General features: G+C 43.9%; 1 protein-coding gene across 1 annotated transcript in view; it reads right to left on the bottom strand.

Moving 5' to 3' along the window:
* The window catches only part of HSF2BP (heat shock transcription factor 2 binding protein), a 115,722-nt gene that overhangs the window by 51,382 nt on the left and 44,534 nt on the right, over window positions 1-19,806 (bottom strand). The window contains exon 8 of the mRNA XM_025380096.1: window positions 809-912. Within this exon, the coding sequence (XP_025235881.1) occupies window positions 809-912 (104 nt within the window). The remainder of the gene's footprint in view (window positions 1-808; window positions 913-19,806) is intronic.

The raw sequence follows: 19,806 nt of genomic DNA, 5'->3' as shown, positions 1-19,806 counted from the left end.
AAAAAAAAAAAAAAAAAAGAAATACAAAAAACTAGCCGGGCGAGGTGGTGGGCGCCTGTAGTCCCAGCTACTCGGGAGGCTGAGGCCGGAGAATGGCGTGAACCCGGGAGGCGGAGCTTGCAGTGAGCTGAGATCCGGCCACCGCACTCCAGCCTGGGAGACAGAGCGAGACTCCGACTCAAAAAAAAAAAATTTCCTTCAGCTACAGAAGAACAGGTATACAGTAGGCCCCTCTTATCTGTAGTTTCACTTTCCACAGTTTCAGTTAGCCACAGTCAACCAAGGTCTGGAAATACCAAATGGAAAAATCCAGAAATAAACAATTCTTAAGTTTTAAATTGCAAACCATTCTGCATAGCATGATGAAATCTCATGCTGCCATCCCACTCCATCCCATCAGGGACATGAATCATCCCTTTGTCCAGCATATGCTATGCGCCCTTTAGGTCACTCAGTAGCTATCTAGGTTATCAGGTCAACTGCTGTAGTACCACAGCAACGGTGTTCAAGTAACCCTCATTTTACTTAATAATGGCCCTAAAGCACAGGAGTAGCGGTGCTGGCTTATTATTATAATTGTTCTATTTTATTGTTGTTGATAATCTCTATGCCTAATTATAAATTAAACTTTATCATACAGATGTATGAATGTTTAAAAATACAGTATATATAGAGGGTTTGGTGCTATCTCTGGTTTCAGGCATCTGCTAGGAAGCTTGCTAGGAAGCTTGGAACGTATCCCCCGTGGATAAGGGAAGACTACTGCATAAACCATACAAGCAGCTGTAGAGATAACCACCCTGCTTACCACTCAAAAGCCACCACAGCAACGGGATGAATCCTGGACTCTCGCTGATGTATTTCAGGCCTTTCAAATTGATGCTTACATTGTACAGGGACATCAGCATCAGCCTGAAATGTAAAAGAAAAAGGTGTTGGAATGCTCCATCCACACTACATTTCACCCTAAACATATCTCCTAGTTAAGAGGAACTTAACATATTTAGTTATTCCCTCACATTTTAGATGTCCAATTCTACAATCTGGATAATGAGCATTGTAATATAACGTATGTGAAGTAATATCTGTCTATGTGAGGCTACAGGAAAATGGGAAACTTCAGCAATGATATCACATAATACCGCCTTTCATACGCTCACATAATCAAGAGTCTCGAACGCAGAGAGGGTCCCACGGGAAATCTCACAAACCATATTTATTGATTCATCTCTTTTATGACCAATCCTGCATTAATATACAGGTTACTCTCAATTTGTAAGAGTACTGTACTCTCAAAGTTCAATTCAGCCATCTAAAACCTAATGACATATTTTCATTCAACGAACATCACACATGACATCCAGGTAGCCAGGTCAGGCCACAGGACTGCATAATCACAGTACAAGGAACGAAGAGTGCTACAACCCAACCATCCCTCACAACCAACAGAGCAGTTTACTGAATAGGACAGGACTTTACAAGCTGTTTCAGGACTGAACTGTGGCTGGCAATGCAGAGTCTAGTGAAAGCCAGAAACTACAGGACTTCGGTTTCTGCAAATACTGCAAAATACAGAGAACCCAAACACTTTACACTGCACAGCAATAAAAAGGCTAGACAAATATTTTTGTAAAGCCTTTGAAATAAAGAATGAGTTTGCAAGAAATGAAAGGAAAACATCTCTGATCAGGAACAAAGTAAGAGCACAAAATCTCAGAGGAAAGTGCAAAAGATGCTACAATTCCAAAAGACTAGAGCTTCAGTTACAGTGGCTTCACGCAGAGGGACAGAGGGAAAAGCCTCAGAGAGACATGGGCATTCAGTGCACAGGCCCTGCAGAAACCAGAAGAGACAAAACTTCCAAGCTTAGCAGGAATTCACTTTTTGGCAGGCCTCAAAATCCCCAGGCCAGTAATTTTAACATAAAACAGAGTGGGAAAGAAGCTCCCCCAGCTTCCTGGACATTAAAGGAAAGGATCCTCAACCTGGTCTTCAAATAATTCCCCCAAATACATACTAGCAAATGAGAGTTCATAACAAAAATCATAATCTGACTCATGAGAAAAAGAAGACCAGGTGAGTAACAGCCAGCACAAAGAACCAATAACAGGGCTAGAACCAAAAATTTTTCAGATACTAGAAGTATCAAATGCAGAATAGAAAACTGATACGTTTAATGGGTGAAGATAATTTTAAAAGAAAGTAAAAATATAATCAAGAAGCTAGGATTACTATTATGAATGACCAGCCAATTGAAAAATAACAACAGAATTTACAAAAAAGGAAAACAATAATTAAAATGTAAAACTCAAGGATAATTAGACACATGGAAAAGCAGAAATACTAAACAGAAAAATAGACCTTAAGAAACTACAGCAAGAAAGAAAAACAGATGAAAGAGAGGTTAAAGTACAAGGAGAGGAAGATGAAAAGTTCAATATTCTTCCAAATACGGTCCACAAAGAAAGAACAGAAAGAATGAAGGAAAAAAATATTTCAAAAATATTTTCCAGAAATGAGTAAATATAAACCCTCAGACTCAGGAGGCACAAATAAATCTCAAGAAAGATACAAAATAAATACAAATCTACACACATCACAATCAAACTTTAGAAAATTAAAGACGAATTTTGTAAAACAGCCAGAGAGAAAGGATATATTACCTATAAAAGAGTAATTACACCAAAAGCTAGGCTCTCTATATCTACCAAGTATAAAGAGAAAACAATACACAGAATTGTAAACCCAGCAAAAAGACTTTCAACAAAAGAGGTAAAGTAAAAATACTGTCAAAGAAAATCTCAGACATTTTTAAACAAACAGATCTGAACTGAAAGAATTTGAAGGACAGACTTCGGAAAAAGGAAAATGACGTCAGAAGAATGTTCTGAGATACCAGGAGGGAGTAAGTAAAGGGATGTGAGTGTACAGAAGTAAACACTGGGGGGTAAAAGCAGTCATTAAAATGTCTACTCTATGGGATTTTTGAAACTTTTCAACAGAGCTAAGATACAGTCCATGAATCCATGTAATCCAGGATGTAAATATTAGAGCATTCTAAGATCTTTCAACTGTTTAGGTGAGAAAGACGTTAATTACTTTCACGTATACCAAATGCATCAAATCATGCTGTAAAACAGGGGCTATCACTGAAAGAAACAAGGGTAAACTTTCGAGCCACTAGAAGAATAAAATGAACTCAGAACTTAGTGACTTTGAAAGAAAGATAACAGAGTAAGACCCTGTTGAAAGAAAGAATAAAAAAGGAACAAAAAGAGTAAGAAGAAGGGAGAGACAGAAGGAAGAAAGAGGGTGGGAGGAAGGGAAGAAGGGAGGAAGCGAGGGAGAAAGGGAAGTAGGGAGGGAAAGATAACAGAAAAAACATAATAAAAAGAAAAACAAAATATGACAGAATAAATAAATCCAATTACTTCATTAATCACAAATGTTAATGAACAGGATATTCCTATTAAAAGGCATAGATTATAGATTGTTAAAGGAAAAACAAAATGCAACCATGGACTGTTTCAAAGAAACACACCTGAAACAAAAGTCTCCAGAAACGGGCCAGGAGTGGTGGCTCACACCTGTAATTCTAGCACTTTGGGAGGCCAGGGCAGGCAGATTACTTGAGGCCAGGAGTTCAAGACCACCCTGGCCAACGTGGCAAAACCCTGTCTCTACTAAAAATATGAAAAAAATAGCCAGATGTGGTGATGTGCACCTGTAGTCCCAACTACTAGGGAGGCTGAGGCAGGAGAATCTCTTGAACGCAGGAGGCGGAGGTTGTAATGAAGTGAGATTGCACCAGTGCATTCCAGCCTGGGCAACAAAGTGAGACTCTTAAAAAAAAAAGGTTTGTGGAAAGTTGAAAGTAAAAGAATGGGAAAAGATATATCAAATACTAATGAAAAAAGAAGAAAGAGAAGGCTGAGGTAGCTACATTAACAGAAAAGAAAATAGACTAAGTGCAGTGACTCACACTTATAATCACAACACTTTCAGAGGCTGAGGTGGGCAGATGGCTTGAGTTCAAGAGTTGGAGGCCAGCCCGGGCAACATGGCAAGACCCCGTCTCTGCAAAAAATATAAAAACAGCTGGGCGTGATGGCACACCCCTGTGGTCCCAGCTACTGGAGCAGATGAGGTGGGAGGATCGCTTGAGCCCAGGAGGTCAAGGCTGCAGTGAGCTGTGATAGTGCTACTACACTCCAGCCTGGGTGACAGAGCAAGACCCTATCTCAAAAATAATAATTAAAAATAATACTAATTTTAAAAGAAAGAAAAGTGGCCAGGCGCGATGGCTCACGCCTGTAATCCCAGCACTTTGGGAGGCTGAGGTGAGCGGATCATGAGGTCAGGAGATCAAGACGATCCGGGCCAACACGGTGAAACCCCGTCTCTACTAAAAATACAAAAAATTAGCCGGGTGCGTTGGCAGGCGCCTGTCGTCCCAGCTACTCGGGAGACTGAGGCAGGAGAATGGCGTAAACCCGGGAAGCGGAGCTTGCAGTGAGCTGAGATCGCGCCACTGCACTCCAGCCTGGGTGACAGAGGGAGACTCTGTCTCAAAAAAAAAAAAAAACGAAAAAAGAAAATTAAAAGTACACTTCTATAAGAGTAAGTCAAAGAAATTATGAGAAAAATTGGGCAACTGAACAAGAATGAATATACAAAAATAAAACTTGTGATGCTAGTGAAATACACACACACACATACACACAGCCTTAAATACTTATTCCAGAAAAAAATAGCTGCAGCAATCGCAGAATAACTTGCATTGGACTAACCGTCCCACTAGTAAGAATCACAAATTCTGAACAAAATATAGGAACCATTTAAGGGGAATGGAAAGCAGCCAAAGGCAGGCAGAAAATGAGGAGAAGTGCCCCCCTTGAAAGAAGAGGGGTGGCTCATGCCTGTAATCCCAGCACTTCGGGAGGCCAATATGGGAAGACTGCTTGAGCCCAGGAGTTCAAAACCAGCTTGGGCAACACAAAAAGATCCCATCACTTCATTAAAAAACAAACAACAACAGGAAAAAAAAACATTAGACAGGCATGGTGGCACATGCCTATAGTCTCAGCTACCCGGAAGGCTGAGGCAAGAGAATCACTTGAGCCTGGGGCCGTCAAGGGCTGCAGGGTTGTGATGGTGCCAGCCGCTGCACTCCGGCCTGCGTGACAGAGCAGTATCCTGTCCCCCCACCAAAAAAAAAAGAATTTTTTTTAGATAAAGAGGGCAAATATATTGAGGTTTAGGCAGGGCTACACAGCACCAGGCAGCCAGCCCTCAATCAGAAACCTGGGGATGCCCAGTTTCAGAAGTAAAACCACAGAGTCCAGGGTCACCAGGGTGGAAAGAAAGGGAAGAAGATACCTAGAAAGGAGGGTTTCAGAACAAGGGAGCACTGAAGTGTGCACGAAAACCCTCTAAGGTTCTGACCTCTAAATGACACAAGTGTAAAGCAGAGAAAGAGGGACAGCTGCAAGGCAGAGGAATGAGGCACAGCTCTGCTTCAGACCATGTCCAGGGAGCCAGAGCTCAGGTATGAGTCAGGCAAAGCTGACGACTAGCTAGAACACACATAATTCTCTTCAGGAAAAGATAACAGAGTCCAGAGCCCCCACAACCTACCTTCTGCCACCTCCACTACACATGCTATCAAATAAACACTGAACTAGCACTGCCGGCTAGGATGAGGAGAGTAAGCCACTTGCTTTGGGTGTAAATTTAAGGGAGTATCAAAATGCCCAGTAGCCCATATTTTTTAACACTGTAATTCAATATTTTAAAAAATATATAAAAAATGCCCTAATAAGCAAAACTTTAATGTTTTACTTTTTTTTCCTACAGCTAGGGTCTCACTTTGTCACCCAGGCTGGAGTGCAGTGGCACAGTCATTGTTCACTGCCACCTAGAATTCCTAGGCTCAAGCAATCCTCCTGCCTCAGCCTCCTGAGTAGCTGAGACTACAGGCACGTGCCACCATACCCAGCTAATTTTTCAATTTTTTGTAGAGATGAGGTCTTGCCATCTTGCCAACGCTGGTCTTGAATTCTTGGCCTCAGGCAATTTTCCCACGTCAGCCTCCCAAAGTGCTGGGATTACAGGCACAAGCCACTGTGCCCAGTCCAAATTTTTAAATAAAGATGGAACTGGTTAACAGTGCCATGCCAAGACATACTGGAGCCTAAGGCAAAAGGAAAAAATCATAACACTGACCAAATTCATTGTTAAGGGACTAACTAAACATACTATGGTACATGTAACACATGCGTGCCATGGAAAATTTCTATTATAGTTTTCTATTAAAATCTCTGGTTTCCCCACTAAATTTTGTCAAAAGCAAGCTCCCGGCCTTGTCTTTATCATCTCACAAACTAGTATAGTAAGACTGGATGCAATAAGGACTCAAATTTTTTACTGAAAAGTGAATCAACTGCCAGTGATTAAGATCAAAATATATAAAAGCCAAGGTCTTCCTTCTCTCCCATGTGACCATAGGCACTTTCTTTTTCTGTTGGTGTTTTTTTTGAGACAGGGTCTCGCTCTGTGGCCAAGTGAGACAGACAGGCTGGAATGCAGTGGTGCAATCTCGGCTCCCTGCAACCTCTGCCTCCCGGGTTCCAGCAATTCTCCTGCCTCGGCCTCGTGAGTAGCTGGGACTACAGGCCTGTGCCACCACACCCGGCTAATTTCTGTACTTTTTTTTTTTAGTAGAGACAGGGTTTCACCATGTTGGCCAGGCTGGTCTCAAACTCCTGACCTCAGGTGACACGCCTGCCTTGGCTTCCCAAAGTACTGGGATTACAGGTGTGAGCCACCGTCCCTGGCTGACCATGGGCACTTTCAAAGTCCCTGGCAATGCTATGGAGCCAGAAAAGACAGAGCTATGCAAGCATCCTCCAGAGCAGGGTGCTCAGTTCTCTAAACAAGGTCCTCACCATCCCAGCGGGCTACAAAATAAGCCACACTGCAAGTTCTTCCAAGTTTCACTGACAATTTTTACACGCATTCAAAAGCTACTCACTAGTAACCTGTTTAATGAGGTAGTAAGGGCTACTCAAATGTAGTGTTCATGAGGAAAATTTAGGACCTTAACTAGAATTTAGTGAGGTGTCGAATCCAGTGTTCCAAGAAGAGAAAACTTCCTGCTTCAGATCACAAACCCAGAGAGGTGGAATTCCTTAGAATTAAATATATTGCCCATGGCTGCTTTCACACAGGCAGTAACAGCAGAACTGAGTCACTGCAACAGATATCATATGACCCCAAGAGCCTAAAATATTTTCTGTCTGACACTTTATGGAAAAAGTCTGCTGACCTCTGCCTTACAGCATGAAAATAAGATAAACCAATCTTTTGTATGTCTTAAAAAGCAAAGCTAGCATCTGGTAATAACTGTAATATAGGGCAACCTTCTGAAAAGATGGCCAGTTGAAATTCTTTGCTGAATGCCATTTAGATTTAAGGTGGCAAAAACAACTCCCAAGTTGGCAGAGGTCTTTACATTTTTATATTTGGTCAAAATCAGTTATCCTTAAGAAGCTAAAACAAAACACATACTTACAACAACCATGTCGCCACCTGAGACCTCACGTCACTGCCAAGATACATCTCACAGAAGACCAAAGACTTCTAGGTCACACTAGGTCACACAAGAGTTAGCAAAAAAATAAACCCAAAAGATTCTGTTTCTTATGCAAGTGTTTTGTCTAATATCATATTTCTATTCCAACCAAAAATATCTGTAAATAGTGTATCAAGTTTCCAATTATCAAGTCTAAAGAGACTGCCCATTCATTTTACTCTTCTAGTATTGAAATATTAAATGTCATTTCTTGGCCAGGTGCAGTGGCTCACGTCTGTAAACCCAGCACTTTGGGAGGCTGAGGCGGGCAGATCACTTGAGGTCAGGAGTTCGAGACCAGCCTGGCCAACATGGTGAAACCTCATCTCTACTAAAAGCACAAAAATTAGCTGGGCATGGTGGCACATTCCTGTAGTCCCAGCTATAGAAGGCTGAGGCAGGAGAATCACTTGAACTCGGGAGGCAGAGGTTGCAGTGAGCCAAGATGGCACCACTGCACTCCAGCCTGGGCAATAAAGTGAGACTCAGTCTCAAAAAAAAAAAAAAGAAAGAAAGAAAGAAAGAAAATGTTACTTCTCAAACTAGTGTACTAAGAGTTAGGCTTTTCCTTCCAATGACAAAAAAAAAAGGAGGCAAATTCTGCTTCCTACCACAAACCTCAGCAGAAAGCCTGTTATAAATGGGGCTAATGGGCTCCAAAAGAGCAACTTCCCAGTCTCTGCAGTCTCGATCATCTCAGATCCATCTGACATTTAAAAGAACTGAAAAGATGGCTAAAATAAAAGTACTGGTGAACTCGAAATGCTACATAAGCAACACGAGTAACTCATCTTCAATAAAAAGCAAATTCTCTTTACCTAAATACACAAGGTCTCGGGGCTGAACAAGCTCAAAGTGTGAAAAGCAAGACAGCACTCCTCCATAGGCCAACACAACTGAGTCACTAAAGGTAAAAGTGACAACTTGACCACCTTATTCTTCATCTTGAAAGAAAATATAACTTGTAACCTACGAGTAACAGAATAAACACACCCAGTACTTCAAAACAAACTAGCAATAAAAATAAGCAAGAAAAAGTAGTATCTGTGAAGTTCACTGCCCAGAAACAAGCCAGTCAGTCATGCTAAACTGACCAAAACCGAAGAGAGCCAAATTAGCACCATAAAGTAATTCTACAGTACAATAAGTAATAAAATTCCTACAAAAGACTGCATGTAATTTGAGAAAGCAACTGGCACAGCAATACTACATTTTTAGACCAAATTATTCTTGACAGACACTTAAGAGGCCTACCAATTTTTCATTAGACCGAATACAGTAACTAATGACCTAACAGACTTAGATTCTGTGACTCTTTCCTCAGTCAAGTTAGAACCTAAAAACCTGTGGTCTCTACCATGTCATCCTCAAATGTCTGTATGTTAATTCATATATATTATGTTACAATGAAGACATACAAAAGGAGATAAAGAATAATACAATACTCACCCCCCTGGTTAAGAAAGAAACCCTATAACCAGAGTTGAATTCCCTTTGTGAACGCTACCCAAAGGTGTGCTTCAGGGAGGTGTAACCACAGCTATGTCTGATATTTAAACTAGCCATGCAGTGCTAATACTTTAGGTGCAGAATCATTTTTCTTTGTATGTCTGCATCAACAGCAGCATACTGCAGGCAACCTTCCACACCATGGCGAGATCCATTTATGTTGATTTCTATAGCTCCAACCTATTTCCACTGATATATGCCAACTTTTTAACTAATCACAATTTATTTATCTATTCTCCAGCTTCTGGACATTTAGGTAACTTCCTAGTTTGTGCTATTATAAACACCACTGCTATAACATTTTCTGTACAAGCATCCCGGTGTCCTATGGAAAACGTTCTCTGAAGTACACATGCAGACGGGGACTCTGTCCTCAGCATGTGCAGACATAGCCTCCACAGACGCAGGCCAGCTGGCTCCACATACCCTCCAGCAGCACATGGACAGGTGTAAGCTTCACTGTAGCTTCACGTCCAGTCGGAAGCTTGTAATCACCAGACTGTGATTTTTTTCAATGAGAGGCACTGAAAAGGCATCTTATGGGTTATAATTTGCTTTCCCCTGATTACTATGGAGAGCAAGAATCTTTCTCGTGTTTATGAAGCTGCTGCGTGTTTTATTCTGTAAATTGCCTGATTTTCTCTTTTGCCTATTTGTGTATTTGGTTATTTGCCTTTTCCTTATGGAAAAGGCCAAATAAGCAAATGACTTAGTTATATGAGTTTTTTTTTAATGTACACAGAATGACCAAACTAGAAAGGGTAAAACCCAAAAATGCCTTTCAGAAGAGCTGATGTTCACAGTACCATCTACCAATTTATAACTCAACAGAGACCAATTCAGTGACGGGTAAGCACACTGCAGCTGAAAGCTGTACCACCTGGAAATAATACACATTAGTTCACAGGCCCCATATGACTTCCAGATATTGACTTTTGTTAATATCTGGAAATGATGAGGACTCTAAACTTAGGAATTTGAACATTATCTAGATAGAGTTTGTCTTGAAAACATACTTCCTTCATCAGAACAATTAACGGTAATGCAATGTCTTAAAATTATCTTACAAGATTCCTGATGATAACTTTCCTATCTAGAATTACTAAAGCTTTGACTGGAAACTGTTTAGAAACTCCATCATGTTTGAAGATTTCTTTTCAGCCAATACATATGTGAAAAAGGGACTGGGCCACCAAAATACACAGTAACATTCTGTAGAACTTTTAATAACAAACAAGGGAGAACCACACCCAGAAAGTGGCGATTTGCTCTCACTCATCATGTAACATTTACTGAGCATTTTCTCTGTCCTGGACTCAACACTCTCCAGAAGTTTACAGGAAATGGGAGACAGACAGACAAAGCAACCAGTGAACAAAGTGTGGTACAAGCTTTACAGCTTCCTCTCCACACTTAGTTCTAAAAGGCTGCTGTTGTCTTAAGACATTTTGTGGAAACACTTCTGGAAGCATCTTTGAAAAATACAATCTGCACTGTGACTATTCCAGACAAATTCTTTGGAAAACAGGAGCTTGTGGGTGGCTCCGCCCTGCAGATGCAGCCACACATCTACTCCACAGAGAGGTGGGACAATACCATCACCCTGATTTGCCCACAGAGGTGAGCTGCTTTTCCTGCACAGCTCACAGCTGCTTCTGAAGTCAACTGCACAAAGAACCCAGAAACTTCTCACAAGCCATACTCTCACTGATGACATCCTACTGGTGACACCTGGGGAAGATGCTGGGCGAGGATAAACCAATAGTAACTTCAAGAAACAGGAACCGTAAAGAGCCCAAACTCCAAGAGGCATTTCTGTAACCCTCCACCCTGTGCCTGGATGAGACAACCTTGCTGAGCCACTGTTGTCCCACACAGGCCAAATACTCCCCGGCCCCTGACAGTGAAATCCACTATATCAGTTACCTCGGCTTGGTAAAAGTAGAGGTGGTCTCGTCATAGACACTGCACCCCAACTGCAAATCCAGGGAGAGCGTCATCCTGAGAACCAAGTGACCATTTAGGAATGTGGGTAGCTCCCGCCCTGAAGGCCTCTCTCCTCACTCCAGGTGAAGAACCACCTTAAACTCTGGGCCTTCCGCCATCCCCTTCAATAACACCTCCAGCAGGTCTGACCTGAGGAGCCACTAGCAAAGATGTGAAAAGGCCTTTCATGGCCTACTCAACAAGGACCGGTAAAATCATAGGCAGCATGGGCAGTGAGGAAAAAAAATAACCTGGCCTCCATAAGGAAGTACAAAAAAAGGGAGGGAAACTTGAAAGGCTGGAGAAATCCACAAATCTAATATAAAAAATAATAATAATTGCAGTTGCCTAAGTGTTACCAAGTGTCAAGGTGAATGGAAACGCCAGTGTCACGTGGCAGCAGTGGAGAAATAGCCACAGAAAGGAGACTTTGGGCCCTCCACATGCAGCTCAGTGCCAGGACAGCACTCAGGGTCCCCCGCAATCCAAGGTCCAGGCACAGCACAAATCCTGCCCACACCAGGCCCTGGGAGCACAAGCCTGGGTGACCAGTGGCCAGAGGGGAAGGAAATGGACTGAGGCAGTGACGATGCGGGACGCTCCTGACATGTGTCATCCCATGGCTGAATGACTAAGGAGAAATACACAGAGAAGAAACAGACAGGACCCTGCTGGGGGCATGCCACCAGCTGACTGCACTGAACTGCCCCAGCCTTGGCTGACACAGCTCACCCTGCACACAGTTCTGTCAAGTGGCCATTTCCAGCAGACACCTGAGAGGTTGACGGGAATGGGGAAAATTACCCGTGAGGTATGGCTGTCAAGATTGAAAAGCTACAACCACTACAGTAAACAGAATCCAGCCAGCCTGCTAGCAGCACCAACCACCTTGAGGGGTCTCCAAGGTCAGCTGGTGTGTCTAGCCACCATATGCTGGAAGTTCCTAGATTTGGAGAGTAACAAACAGGGTCTTCATTAAAAAGGTAGATGAACTAGCAACAGCCTGAAACCATATGGCTGGGGAGGCTATGCCACTGAAAGAACTCACAGAGGCCAAGTCGCAACAATGTCCCATGTACAACCCTATGAGTGTTTGCCACAAAAGAGATGGACGTGTGGCCCAATGGCAGAATTGAGTCTGATCCACCACTGACCTACAGGGCCCACAGGGATTTCAAGTGGAAGCAGAAGGAATACACCATGAGCCAGCTCTGCATTCTGGGAAAATGCAACATGTCATGATAAACCCAGGGTGGCTAGTGGTTTGAAAGGGCAGCCATGGCCTGGGAGACAAAAGGCTGAACAGGAGCCAGTGGAGCAGGAGTGCTAGAAATACTGGAGCAAGAGGTGACAGGCAACAGGGCACATCCCAGAGGAAGGCTCAATACAGAGGCAGGAAGATTACACACACACACACCCCACAGCACACACTCCACACCACACCACACACACCAGTCACACACACCCGCCACACACATCACACACGCCACGCCACATACACGTTACACACACCTGTCGCACACATCACACCCCCCACGCCACACACACCAGTCACACACCGGTCACACCACACACCACTCACATCACACACCACACACACAACACACCCACCACACACACACCACACAGCACGTGCACCATACGTACACACCACACACACACCACACACAATCATACACCACACAGACCACCATAAACACACCACACATACCACACACACACAACACACACATCATACACCACACACACACAATCATACACCACACACACACCACACACTGCACCACACACATACCACACCCCACACCATACACACACCACACACACCACACACTGCACACACACACACCACACGCACATCTCTCACACCACACACACACCATACGCAGACCACTTGCACACTGTGCACACCACACACACTGCACACACACCACACACCATACACACATCGCACAACACACACACACCACACATATCACACCACACACATCACACCACACATATCACACACACGCCACACACACCACACACCATACACCACACATCACACACCACACACACACCAGACACCACACACACACCACACACACCACACATCACACACACCACACACACCACACACACACACACCACATACCACAGACCACATACACCACACACACACCAGCTGACTGCACTAACTGCCCCAGCCTTGCCTGACAGAGCCCACACACCCACACCAAACACCACACACCCACATCACACACTACACACACACCACACATCACACACCACAGATCACACACACACCACACACACCACACCCCACACACCATACACAACACACCAGCTGACTGCACCAACTGCTCCAGCCTTGACTGACAGAGCCCACAAACACACATCACCCACCTAACACACACACCACACACACCCCACACACACTCCAACACACATACACACACCCCCACACGCCACACCCACACACACACACCACACATGCCCACACATATCCCCCCACACACCTTCCACACACACACATACCCCATACCCTCCACATATATATACATACCACAAACATCCCCCAACATACACATACCACACACACACATCCCCCTCATACAGCCACACACACCAAGCACACCACACCCACATCTCCCCCCACACACAAAATACACACATCCCAATCCCCCATAGTCCCACATATACAGACACACCACAGTCACACACATCACATGACACCCACCTCCCCCACCATATACACACACACACCACACACATTCCCTCACACTCACACCATAAACATGCCCCAAACACATACACACCATACACACCAGACACCCCAAAAAACACCCACATACACATACACCACACACAAAATACATCCCAACCCCCCAACCCCCTCCACATACACACATCCACACCCACACCATACACACACACATCCAGGCCATATGTGCCTCTGACATGTAAAAGGAAAAAGCAAAGGTGAGTGGAATAAACAAGGGAGGGCCAAGCTGAGGTGGCCACACTCATACCCTTGACTCCGTACAGCAGGAAGTAAAGCCGCCTGCTGGGACACCCACCTGCAGAGGAAGAGCAGAGCAGGGAGGCCGTGAGGGTCACACCCGAGGTCTGCCTCCACCACTATGGAAATGAGTAGGAGATAAGTAAGGACATAGAGGAGGATCCCAAGGTGCTGGAAACCAGGAGAAATGACAAGAGTCCGTGCACACAGGAAAGCTTCTTCCCAAACCTCACTAAGCAGCCCCAGCTGTAGGAACAGAGAAGGAGGATGGCTGGGCTGGTCCAAGGTTGAAAGCATTAGGAAATGTAATGGACACTGGGGCTGGGTGAGCTAGTGGGAGGGGAGGCCATGGAGGCAATGGTGTCAGCAGGAGGAAGGAGGAGGAGCAGGAGGTCTTGCAGTTTAGAGGGAACAATGGTAGGAAAAGGAGGCAGGGAGGAGAGGAGGTACTGCCTGAGTGCTAGAGCAGTGTTTACCAGACAGTCCACCTGATGACCATGTGCAGGGTCTGGCCCAAGGCAGACTATTGCCACAGTGAAGGGCACAGCAAATCTTGGCAGCTGAGAAGGGCATGTGACCTTGAAATTAGATTGTTGAATGAATCACCCCTAAACATGTTCAAGTCATTCAAGATAGCGGGAAATGGGGAGGGGGACACCAACAAGCCAGTAGTCAGTGAACAAGGGAAATGCCTGGGTGGTCAGAAAAGTGCAGTGATGAGAAAGGCTGGATGTGAAGAGAGCCAACTGGTTGCTTGAATTTTCAAGGAGGAAAAATTTTTGTATGAGATTGGAAGAGAAAGAGCCTTTTAAAGAGCATTCTGGGACATTTCATTAAAAATAAAAATGGGCAGCTAGAAGAAACACTTCCCCTAAGAACTGGAATAAGACAGAGATATCCACTCTTACCGCACCTATTCAACACAGAACTGAAGGCCAGGTGTGGTGGCTCGCACTCGTAGTCCCAGCACTTTTGGAAGAGCCAAAGAAGGCAGATCACTTGAGCTCAGGAGTTCGAGACCACCCTGCGCAACATGGCGAAACCCTGTCTCTACAAAAAAATACAGAAATTAGTCAGGTGTGATGGCACACACCTGTAGTCCCAGCTACTCAGGATGCTCAGGCAGCAGAATCGCTTGAGATCAGGAGGTTGAGGCTGCAGGGAGTCGTGGTCATGCTACTGCACCATAGCCTGGGTAAAAGAGTGAGATCCTGTCTCAAAAAAAAAAAAAAAAAAAAAAAAAGGTTCAAGCTGAGAGCCAATCCTCAAGAACACAATCCTATTTACAACAGCCACACACAAAAAAATAACCTAGGAATACATCTAACCAAGGAGGTGAAAGAGCTCTTCAAGAAGAACTACGAAACACTGCTGAAAGAAGTATCATAGATGGCACAACTGGAAAAACATTCCATGTTCACAGACTGGAAGAATGAATATCATGAAAATGTCCATACTGCCCAAAGCAATCTACAGATTCAATGCTATTGCTATTCAATTGCCAACATCATTTTTCATAGAATTAGAATAAACTCTTCTAAAATTCTTATAGAACCAAAAAAGAGCCCAAATAGCCAAAGCAACCCTAAGAAAAAAGAACAAAGCCAGAGCCATCACATTGCCCATCTTCAAACTATACTACCAGGCTACACTAACTAAAACAGCATGACATTGGTACAAAAATAAACACATAGACCAATGAAACAGAATACAGAACCCAGAAATTAAAGCTGCACACCTACAGCCAATTGATCTTTGACAAAATTGACAAAAATAAGCAATGAGGAAAGGACTCCCTGTTCAATAAATGGTGCTGGGAAAAATGGCTAACCATATGCATACAAATGAAACTGGACCCCTACCTCTAACCACAGATAAAAATTAACTCAAGATGGATTAAGAACTTAAATGCAAGACCTCAAACTATAAAAGTCCTAGAACAAAATCTAGGAAATAGTCTTCTGGACATCGGGCTAGGCAAAGAATTTGACTAAGTCCTCAAAAGCAATTGCAACAAAACCAAAAATTGACAGTTGGGACCTAATTAAACTAAAGAACTTCTCCATAGCAAAAGAAACTATCAACAGAGTAAACAGACAACCTACAGAATGGGAGAAAATATTCACAAACTATGGATCCAACAAAAGTCTAATATCCAGAATCTATAGGGAAGTTAAGTTAAACAAATCAACAAGAAAAAAACACATAACCTCATTAAAAAGCAGGCAAAGAGCAAGAACAGACACTTCTTAAAAGAAGACATATAAGCAGCCAACAAAAAAAGAACAAATGCCCAACATCACTAGTCATCAGGGAAATGCAAATCAAAACCACAATGAGATACCATCTCACACCAATCAGAATGGCTCTTATTAGAAAGTCAAAAAACAACATGTTGGCAAAACTATGGAAAAAAAGGAACTCTTATACACTGTTGGTGGGAATGTAAATTAATTCAGCACCTATGGAAAGCAGTTTGGAGATTTCTCAAAGAACTAAAAATAGACCTAGCATTCAACCCAGCAATCCCATTACTTGGTAAATAGCCAAAGGAAAATAAAATTGTTCCACCAAAAAGACACCTGCCCTAATACGTTTATCACAACACTGCTCACAATAGCAAAGATAAGTGGTGATTCATGCCTGAAACCCCAGCACTTTGGGAGGCTGGGGTGAAAGGATCACTTGAGTCCAGGAGTTCAAGACTAGCCTGGGCAAGAAAGTGAGACCGCTATCACTACCAAAAAAAAAAAATTTAAATTAGCCAGGTGTTATGTCACATGCCTGTAATCCCAGGTACCCAGGTACTTGGGAGGCTGAGGCAGAAGGACTGCTTGAGCCCAGGAGTTTCAGACTGCAGTGAGATAAGACAGCACCACTGCATTCCAGTGTGGATGGAACACCCAGACCCTGTCTCAAAAACAAAACTAAACAAAACAAAAATAGCAAAGGCATAGAATCAACTGAGGTGTCCATCAATAGTGGATTGGATAAAGAAAATGTGGTACATATAAGTCATGGAATACTACACAGGCAGAAAAAAAAAAGAACACCACCATGTCCTTTGCAGCAACATTTATTCTAAATGAATTAATCCAGAAGTAGAAAACCAAATATTGCATGTTCTCACTTGTAAGTGGGAGCTAAACCCTTGGTATACATGGACATAAAGATGGGAACAAGAGACACTGAAGACTCCAAAAGGACAGAGGGAGGGAGAGGAACAAGGACTGAAAAACCTCCTATTGGGTACTATGTTTACTATCTGAGTGACAGATTCAATAGAAGCCCAAACCTCGGCATCATGCGATATACTCTTGTAACAAACCTGCACATGTACCCCGTGAATTTAAAATTAAAATTAAATTTTTTTTTTAAAATGAGCAACTAGGAAAAAAATAACCCCTATCTCTGGGTCTAAGGTACTAACTGCTGAAAATTAGTGACCTTCTCCAGAGAGCGAGAAGCTATACCGAAGGCAGGGGGCGGCCAGGAAGAAAAGAGGCTGATTTATAGCAGGAGAAAGGAGGTCCTGGGGCTCCAGAGGACTCAAGGGTGGGCGTTAGTGAAGTGGGGGAGGTGAAAAGAGGAGAGAACAGTGCCTTGGAGATGAGAGTGAGAGGGAACAAGCCATGAGCATGTTGGAAGGCAGCCAAAGATCCCAGCGGGAAGGCCTCTCTCAGGCTGGTGCATGCTGAGATCCCGAGTCAGGATAGAGGCTAAACACGCGGCTTTGCTCAGTGGCCAAATGGAAGACTGCCAAGAAAGTCAGTGAATGGCTCAGAAGGCAATTCTCCCCATTTCCCACTGAAATCAACAAGAGCTCAGCAGGACCCACAGGCACAAAGCCCTAGGGACTGGAACCAGAGAGGCTAGAAGTGACCCAGCCCTCACACACAGCTTCACCTTGGAAGTTGAAGGGGGGACTTTAGCTGGCCCATAAATATGGACCTTGTACAGACCACAGAAACAAAAGAGGCAATGGATTAGTATCCAGAACACACAACTACAGCACATCACTAAGAAAAATGCAGCCCAACAGGAAAGTGGGCACAAGACACAGACGGGTGACTCAAAGGAAAAACTGGAATGGTACAAACATGTGAAGAGTCTCAACCTCACTGGCAATCTAAATCTGAAGGAAGGGAGAGAAGGACAAAGACACACAGATGATAGGCGGATGATAAAAATACTCTTTAAGGCCAGGTGCAGTGGCTCATGCCATAATCCCAGCACTCTGGGAGGCCGAGGTAGGTGGATCACTTGAGCTTAGGAGTTTGAGACCAGCCTGGGCAACAAGATGAGACCCTGTCTCTGCAAAAAATACAAAAAAAAGTCCAGGCACGGTGGTTCACGCCTGTAATCCCAGCACTTTGGGAGGCCGAGGCGGGCGGATCACAAGGTCGGGAGACCAAGACCATCCTGGCTAACATGATGAAGCCCCATCTCTACTAAAAATACAAAAAATTAGCCAGGCATGGTGGCGGGCGCCTGTAGTCCCAGCTACTTGGGAGGCTGAGGCAGGAGAATGGTGGGAACCCAGGAGGCGGAGCTTGCAGTGAGCGAGATCGTGCCATTGGATTCCAGCCTGGATGACAGAGTGAGACTGCGTCTCAAAAAAAAAAAAAAAAAAAATTAGCTGGGCGTGGTGGCATGCCAAGTAGCCGGGACCCCAGTTACTCAGGAGGCTCAGATGGGAGGATCACTTGAGCCCCAGAGGTCGGGGCTGCAGTGAGCCATGATTGCACCACTGCACTCCAGCCTGGGTGACACAGCAAGACCCGGTCTCTCACCTTCTTCCCCCCGCACCTCTCCCTCTTTCCATATATATATATATATATATATATATATATATATTTTTTTTTTTTTTTTTCTTTAGAGGAATATAATAAATAGCGAAGTGCTGACAAGGACGTGGGAAACATGAATAGTGACATGGTGCAGGTAGAAAGTACACTATGGTGACCAGTTTGGCAGTATCTTATCAAACTGAAAATGTCCATGTCCTACTTCTCAAATCTTTCTTCTGGGAAAACTCCTAGAGGAACTCTCAGACAGGTTAGCAAATACTTTATCAAGGATGTTCACTACAGCATTATATTTGTCAAGTAAAACCTTAAAGTCAGGGAAGGATAATCCAAATATTACATCTCCTTTGATGCAAGGTACTTAAAAGGAATGAACTAGATCCACAAGCAATTGGTAAAATTATACCCCCAAACAAAACCCTCCATGCCAGCCTGGGCCACATGGAGAGACCTAGTCTCTACAAAAAAAATTTTTTTAATTTGGCCAGGCGCGGTGGCTCACCCTGTAATCCCAGCACTTTGGGAGGCCAAGGCAGGTGGATCACAAGGTCAGGAGATCAAGATCATCCTGCCTAACACAGTGAAACCCCATCTCTACTAAAAAAATAAAAATAAAAAATTAGCCGGGTGTGGTGGTGGACGCCTGTAGTCCCAGCTACTCGGGAGGCTGAGGCAGGAGAAGAGCGTGAACCCGGAAGGCGGAGCCTGCAGTGAGCCGAGATCGTGCCACTACACTCCAGCCTAGGAGACAGAGCGAGACTCCATTTCAAAAAAAAAAAAATTTTTTTAATTTAACAATTAGCCAGGCATAGTGGCGTGCACCAATGGTCCCAGCTACTCAGGAGGCTGAGCTGGCAGGATAACTT

The sequence above is a fragment of the Theropithecus gelada genome, chromosome 3 (genome assembly GCF_003255815.1).
Source record: "Theropithecus gelada isolate Dixy chromosome 3, Tgel_1.0, whole genome shotgun sequence".
NCBI lineage: Eukaryota > Metazoa > Chordata > Mammalia > Primates > Cercopithecidae > Theropithecus > Theropithecus gelada.
The sequence above is the reverse complement of the archived record's forward strand: the minus strand, read 5'-3'. Positions and strand labels throughout refer to the sequence as shown.